We start from the raw sequence: 8,494 nt of genomic DNA, 5'->3' as shown, positions 1-8,494 counted from the left end.
TTTTTAATGATTGCCATTCTAACTGGTGTGAGATGGTATCTCATTGTGGTTTTGATTTGCATTTCTCTGATGGCGAGTGATGATGAGCATTTTTTCATGTGTCTGTTGGCTGTATGAATGTCTGCTTTAAAGAAGCGTCTGTTCATATCCTTTGCCCACTTTTTGATGGGTTTGTTTGTTTTTTTCTTGTAAATTTGTTTGAGTTCTTCGTAGGTTCTGGATATTAGCCCTTTGTCAGATAAGTAGATTGCGAAAATTTTCTCCCATGCTGTAGGTTGCCTGTTCATTCTGATGGTAGTTTCTTTTGCTGTGCAGAAGCTCTTTAGTTTAATTAGATCAATATGGGAATATTTTAAAGCAAATTTCTGTTTCTTTATTCAAGCAGTTTAACTATTTAGGTCATCTCTTACCAATTATTTGGTGGTTGCTATTCCAAATAGGGACACAGAGAACAGATCTTATGTGAAAACCAGATATCTGGTCCGCCTAGGAAACAAGAAAGAAGTCAATTAAAATTGAATATTAACTATTCATTTTTTATTTACATTTTTTTCCATTCTTCATAACAGATATTCAAAAATAACTTTTTAAAAGTTATTTTATACACTGTAACCTAATTTTGTAATGCATAAACTCCTTCACCTGCCTCCTTCATCACAATGAACATCCTAAAGAAATCAAACCCAAGCCAAATATTAATCAACCAAAAAAATCCCAAACCAACATGACCTCCTCCAATCCCTGCAGCCATAGAGAGCTGAACATAAAACTATCTTGATCATGACCACACCACCAGATAAGAATTCCAGCAACTGTTTCTCCTCTGGGTATTCAAAGCATTTTAATTAAACCAGTGATCAATTTTTATCTTTGACTGGGTACACTTGTTAGTAAAAAATATTTGTGCCTATAATGCTGTCATATTTACATTTACTTTTAATACTCTATATTTTTACTATTACTAAATAATTATGTATGTTGTCAAATCTGTATACAAAAAAGGTAAGATAAATGTAGAGGTTTAAGGATTTTCCTTCTGTACCCCAAAAGATGTCAGGAGGTGACATTTAAAATACAGAGGTACAATTATCAACATCAAACATTGAGTAACAAACTCCATTTAATATTAAAAACAATGGTCCATATTTGAATGGCTAGAGCGAAACCACTACGAGTGAAAGGGTCTTAGTGAATTAACATGACCTTGATTTTCAGTGAGGAAGGTCAATCTAGTGTTCTGATACAATAGGAGAAAACAATAAGATATGAAGGTTTTGGATCATGGATATTGAGATAAAAATATATTTTAAAATATTCTTTGTTGAAGGCAAGAGCCACATATTTTAAACACTTGAAACTACAAGTTAATTTACACAGCTAAATTTTATATTTGGATTTTTTTCTTTTTGACATTTCTCTTTGAGAAGTTAATTTTCCAGATATCTTCTATTCATTGCACCAATATGTTAGTTTCTCTTTTTTAATGTCTTTTGAAGATTAACATGCATGTAGAAAGGCTCCAAAGTTGTAAGTATGCAGCTTAATGGATTTTTACAAAATGAACAGATCTATGCAATTACCAAGATCAACACATAGAATATTATCACCACCCCAGAAGCCACCTCCATGCCCCTAAATTCTTGTACATACTTAGTGCACATATGCATTTCTCATAGGCATATACTTACAATAAAATTGCTGAGTTATTTACAAGTTCAGCTTCAAAATATATATTTTTAAAGTTTTGCGAAGTACTTGTACCAATTTACTTTCTAACCAGAAGTGTATGAGAGTTCCAGTTGATTTATATCATCACCAACATTTGATGTCGTCAGGTTTTAAAAAAAAATTTTGACAATTCTGATAGATATGTGGTTGCATCTCCTTGTGAAAGTAATTTGATTATCTCTGATGACTAGGGTGACCATAAATCCTGGTTTAAGTCTGTTTCCCTGACATAACTATTTAATAATATGCCTTTCATTCTCAAAAGTGTCCAAATTTGGACAATAAATTTATAATTTTCCTACTTATGATTAATGAAGTTGAGCAACTTTTCATATACCTATCATCTATTTCTACTCTCTTCCATGAAGTGCTTGTTCAGAACTTTGGACTTTTTTCCTGTTGGGTTGTCTGATTTTTAAAAATTGGCTTGTAAAAGTTTCTTCTATATTCTGCATAAGAGCCCTCTGCAAGATATATGTATTACAAATATTTTCTTATTCTATGGCTTGTTTTCCACTCTTTTAATGGTGTCTTTTATTCAGAGGTCCCTAATATGATATAGTCAAATATTTCAATTGTTAAATTTATGGTTAGTACTTTTTTGGTTTTATTCAAGAAATCTTTCCGTACTCCAACCTCATGAAGATATTCTTCTATGCTTTTCCTAGAATCTTTATTGTTTTAACTTTCACATTTAAATTTATAATCCAACTGAAAATGATTTTCATGTATAATATGAGCTAGGAGTCAAAATTTCTTTTTTTTTTTGAAATGGATATTCAATTGCTCCAGCACTGTTTTGAGGGAAAAAGCAATACCTCTTCCCATCACTCTACTGTGCCATCGCTTTCATTAATCAACTATCCATATATATTTGGATCTGTTTCTGAACTCTCTGTTCTATTATTGATCTAGATATCTGCCCTTATGCCAATACCATACTGTCTTAAATAACACAGTTGTGTAATAAGGCTCAGTATCTGGTAGTGCAAATTCTCCAACTTTGTCCTTCTTCAAGATTGTCTTGACTATTTTTGATCTCTGGCATTTACATACAAATTTTAGAATCAATTTGCAGTTTATACACATACGTATACATTCCTGGGATTTTTATTGGTATTTTTTGAATCTAACAATTTGGGGGAGAATTGACACCTATACAAAACTGAGTCTTTCAATCCATAAATATCTCTTAATTTTTTTAAGGCTCTTAAAATTTCTCTTAGCAAAGTTGGGTAGTTTCCCATGTAGTGTTCTTACACATAATTTGTTATATTTGTATCTTGGCGTTTAAAAACTTCATGTTATTGTAAATGACATCAGTATTTTATTTTCTAATGCTTATAATTGGTACATAAAATATAATTGACTTTTAATATTAAATTTGTTTCCATCAATCTTGCTACATTCAATTATTAACTTTAATATCTTACCTGTAAAGTGTTTTGGATTTTCTTGCCACATGATCACGTCATCTTATCCCTTAATTCTTATACCTTTTAGTCATGTAATTTTAGATTATGTGATTTTTCCTTTTTTAGTTTGTTAACAGAGTGAATTATATCGATTGATATTTGAGAATTCCAGATGCAGAAACAAAAACTTAAGCATAAATCATTCGTCCAGTGTACTCTTCCAAAAAATCTTTATTTACCACCTCCTATGCACCAGACACATTGCTTAGTGTTGAGGATAGAAAAATGAATTCAAATAGTCATTACCCTTGAGTTACTTACAGTCTAGGAAAGATAGAAATATTGAGATAAAATAAGTGTCCAAGTAGAAGACGTTCAAACATAATTGGAAGACAACGAACTCTGTTTAGAGAAATCAGGAGCAGCTTGAGACCTTTACAGTGAGTCTTCAAAGACAACAATGATGATGATAAGCTCACATTTGTTGGATGTTCACTCTGTGTCTGGAACTCCGCTCAGCACTTTCTTATGCATTATTTTATACCTTTTACAACCACCCCATGAAGTAGGTACTGTTATCATCCTCTCTTATCAGATGAGACTTACAGAGATTAACTGCCTTGAATGAGAGAGACTGGCTCAAAGGAGCACAGCCAAAGGCAAACACATCCATCAAAGTTATCTTCCAAAAAAACAAACTGGTTTTCTTCCTCTCCCTAAGGATAAAATCTGAATTAAGGCAATACCAGTAAGCATGAAGAGAAGAAAGCCAATTTTAGAGAGGTATAATCTATAGACTTAGGCTACCCATAGCAGCACTAGGATGGCTGAGTCTGCTTTGTTTTGCTGAGGGAGGGTCACATATTGTACAGACCACTGGGTCTGAGGCAGCACCAAGTAGTAAACACAATTGTCTCTGCCAACTCTGGGACAACAGTAGCCCCTGTCTAACCTCTCCTGTGAAATCTGGGCAGCTGAGGGACAGGTCACAATGGGCAAGAAGAAAAGGAACATGCAGTAAGAAAGACAATTTAGAAGCTGATGGTGAGAAAAACAAACCTTAGGCTGTTCGCCAGTTAAATAAAAGAGAATTTTGTTTACCCATCACTTTTAAAGCACTATAGTTGCCCCAAAGAGTTTTTTTTATTCTGGGAAAGTGGGAGTATGCACTCTCCCATCCCCATGGAGGATAGATAACATTGAGGTTTCTGGCTTGAGTAAACATGGAAGAGTTCCTTGAAGTGGGGAACACAGGAAATTTGAGGGAAATGATACGAACTCGAAATGGACACACATTACAAGTGGGAGGGGCTGGAGATACTAATCTTGGAGTCATCAGTCCTCTGTGTTAATTGCATAGGTAAGATTTAAGTTAATTGCATGGTTATTGCAAGAGAGAACTTGTCCAACAAAAAGACTAAAAATTGAACATTGGGGAACACAATATTTAGTGCTAGAAGAAAAAGGTGATAACAGTGACAGGAATGGACAAGAACTCCAAAGCTCATGCTCTTAACCTGAAGGCTTTACTGCATCTATAATGTGTGAACAGATTTCTATAACCTTTCTGGAAATAGGTTTATTGATGTGTATCCAGAGCCTAAAAAGTATAAATATCTACTCTTTGACCTGTCAATTTCATATCTAGGAATTTATCCTGTGATAATTATCAAAGCTATGCACATATCTTTACATGTAAAAGTATGAACTATGGCATTATTTATCTTAGTGATTTATTAGAATAACACGAATATTCAACTGGAGGGAGTTGGTTAAGTAAATAATAGTACGTTCATACAACAGAATATTATGCATCTAATTAAAATCATGCTATAGAAGAACAGTTACTCATATGGAAAATATTTAATACATTAAATGATAATGGTGTACATGCCTGTGGTTATACAAAAGCATATTACATACATTGAAGGATCCTGGAAAAATTATGACCATAATAGTTTCCTTTGAATTTCTTGGCTATGAGAATTTAAAAATTATTGTTCCTAGTTTGTAAATTTTAGATAATAAACACAAGTAATTTGTCCATAAGGGAAGAAGTTATTTTCTAAGTAGAACTTAGGGGAAGCAACAGTGTCCAGTGCTATAGAAAAGTCTAATAAGATAAGGACTGAATTTAGCAACATGGTGGGATAATTGAAGGCAAAAATGGTCAAGGGAAGAAAGGATGTGATCAGGAATAAAATTCAAGTGGTTAGTCCTGGAAGAGAGGAAGGTCACACTGAGAAAGCAGAGCTGCGTCTATTCAGAGCTGGAGTCTTGTATGGGCTGAGCACAGGAGAAGAGGTGAAGCATCAGATAATGCAGAGGGTGTCTTTAAAGTGTTTCCATCGTGGCTGAGGGAAGGAGGAGAGGCTAAGGAATGGTGATGATCAACATGCTTGATGAGGCCAATTAGGTGGGAGAGGAGAACAAGGAAGGATGGCAGAGTGTGAGGAGAGTGAATTTTTCCATTTTAAAATCATTAATGAAATTCCCTAATGAAATTCAAAAATCATTAATGAAATTCCCTAATTCCCTAAAAATTGCCTAAATTACCTGTGTTTATTGTCTAAAATTTACAAACTAGGAACAATAATTGCCTATTTGAGGTAGCAGCTGTTGTTTCTGGAAAACTGTGCTAATCCAGGTTAGTTCCTGTAACCATATGAAAAGGCAAGGCCCAGGAGTTCATTTTATCCTTTGCAGGGGCTGGAAGAAAAGGAGAAGGGAGATGAAAGAAGCACAGGATGTCTAAATAGATTCCAAACAGGGAGAAAGAGTAATAAGCAAGTATAAAGGAAAGAATCATTCCTGTTCACCAGATAACCCCAACTCTCCATATCAAATCAGTCAATGGAGCTCAAAAATGCCCATCAGCCACACCACCCCAATGAAGTCACCCAAAGTTTCAATGCCTCAATTTTATCATTAATATTTATCTCCTGCACACCAAAATGGTAACATTGGTTATCTTCATATTTCGGCCTCACAGCTGATTCTCATCTTTGTGCTTTTTCTTGTTTTCCAAGTTGTTTTATAAAAATTTGTGTGTGAAAGGGTTTCAAAATTTGTAAGGAGTTTTGCAAATACAAATATTACTAATATTGAAAGGAACACCTGCCAAAAAAATCTGCTCTATTGTTCCACACGGTGCCTGCTTGGTCATTCTTGGTTTAATATTCACACCATTAGAGTCTCAAAAGTTAGACCGTGTGAGACAAAGCAGCCTTTCTAGAAGGCAACAGTTAAAGTAAATATATTTCTGGGAGTGCTTAGTTCTTTCCAATCAAAGATATGTCTACTTAAAAATGTTACCTAGTTTCTGTCCTCATGGGGCCTTTCCAATTAATGGATCTAATTAAAGATGGTTTAGCTCTTGGAGCCATCAACATGTACTTGTTATATTTTCCAGTCTCTCAAAGGTGGTCAAAGGAAATGTTAAATAAATTGGTGATAATATAATACTATTTATTAATGTTCAGTGTATTTCCTTTCTCTAGAAAGATATGTACAACTTTAACAACAATCTAAAGCAATACTTTCTCCCCAAAGGTAATCTATTGGTGAGAAATTCTAGTAACCAGACAAGCTGAGGGAGCCAATGTTCCAAGTCAGTCCCTTGATTTCCATGAAATAAGAGAGAGAGAATTGAGTTTGGCCTGTCTTACCTACACATAGGATCAATCCTAATGGCTTGTAGAATAGTGTCTGTACATGATTCTTTAAATTCCTGACAAAATAAATGATCATGCTTGGAGCTGAGGCATTTTTTCTCTACTGCCCATGCAGCAAAGTCTGTTGGATTCTTAGAACTGTGGGACTTGTATTTGTTTTCACTACCCACTGCTTCCCCATTCTATATTTTATTTAAGTCTTAGTAATCCCCCTAACTTCTAACCTCTAACCTTCCTTACCCTCCTGCTCATCTGCAATTCTTATGTCCACTATCCAATCTACCCTTCTTCTCAGGAAAGGTTCTCAAACTGGTTCACACTAAGTAACAGAAACTGAGAGAAGATTGACAAGAGCAAATGAATTTCAGCTGATCCACAGAGCTTTGTCTCTTAGTGTTTTCAATTTTGCACATTTCCCTTTGTAACAGAAGCATAACTGATAGACCAGAAGGTGTTACAGAGAATAGAGAATGACCTCTCCTGCCAGGCTAGCTCTCAGCAGCCACTGTGGGGGTGCGGGAGTGCTACACCACAAAGATCTGGCAGGCAAAATGGGCTTTAATGCTCTCAGTCATAGAATCTCAGAGCCTGGAGCCCCATTATCTTTAAGTGCTACATGACAAGGATAAGTACTATTGAGTTGTCTATAACAGGCTTTAAAAAATCAGAGGAAATCTTTACATGGAAGAGCTGCATGGGACTGAAGAGCTACAGAGTTTAGATCACACCACCTTAGTGTCAATTGTGTAACTCTGGGTATTGGCCTTCCATGGCAGAGGAGATCTAGGTGCTGATGGGTTTCCTACCTCTCCTGAATTTGTAACAAATAAATGGACCACCAAATCCATTCATGCATAAGGCCTGCCCTACTTTTTAGTTGATTTCTGACATTCCCTTTGCTGAATGAACCTTTTCTATTTAAATGTTGAGTCCAAGTGTTCATTCTTATTGTAGGCAAAAAGCAAATACTGCATGTGATGGCTCTGAAAATTCTCTCCATAACTATACAAATGGAAGGAAATACTGAATTAAATAATAGAATATAATACTTTAGATTGACTAAATAATGACTTGTTTTGCATTAGTGTATTTGTTTTCACGTGTTCTTGGAATCTAATAAGAAGAAAAGGGCAGAAAGTGTCACAGATGATAAACTAAAGTGCAACTAACTAAAGAAAATTGAATTCAGAGGCACAATGCCAGTTGAAAGCAAGGACAGAATGATTGTAATGGTGAAGATATTTGTAAATAGAGTATGCATTCCAAGAAGTCGCCTAATACAAGAGCAGGTCATCTGCAAATGCAGTTTATGTACATGCTATTGGGACAATCTCAGACAATGCTCCTAGTTGGAATAAATCCCAGGAAAGAAAGGCAAAGGTGAATAGAAAATAATCTATCTGAATTCCCCAAAGATACAGCAAGGCAAGTTGACTTGTTTAGATATTGTATTATTTCAATCATGATTTTCGATAATTGTTTATAACCTTAAGAAGACTCACAATAACCTGGTAAGACATAATTTCATATAAGATATAGAGAGTCTAAGATTTTGGAATATCTTAACATTTTTCATGATTATAAAAATAATATGAACACAGGAAAAATTTAAAGCACAAGTAAAATCAAAAGCTCTAACCCTGCCATCTGTAGAGATAGCAATTATTAACAGGTTGG

The 8,494-nt window shown here is 34.7% G+C and overlaps 1 protein-coding gene across 2 annotated transcripts in view; it reads right to left on the bottom strand.

Annotated features, from left to right (window-relative positions):
• PDE11A (phosphodiesterase 11A) overlaps positions 1-8,494 on the bottom strand; it is a 466,948-nt gene that overhangs the window by 201,421 nt on the left and 257,033 nt on the right. For both annotated transcript variants that reach the window (XM_017868289.1, XM_017868290.1), the window contains one exon: positions 411-486. In XM_017868289.1, coding sequence (XP_017723778.1) covers positions 411-486 — 76 coding nt within the window. The remainder of the gene's footprint in view (positions 1-410; positions 487-8,494) is intronic.

The sequence above is a fragment of the Rhinopithecus bieti genome, unplaced genomic scaffold (genome assembly GCF_001698545.2).
Source record: "Rhinopithecus bieti isolate Rb0 unplaced genomic scaffold, ASM169854v2 scaffold_3062, whole genome shotgun sequence".
Taxonomy (NCBI): domain Eukaryota; kingdom Metazoa; phylum Chordata; class Mammalia; order Primates; family Cercopithecidae; genus Rhinopithecus; species Rhinopithecus bieti.
The sequence above is the reverse complement of the archived record's forward strand: the minus strand, read 5'-3'. Positions and strand labels throughout refer to the sequence as shown.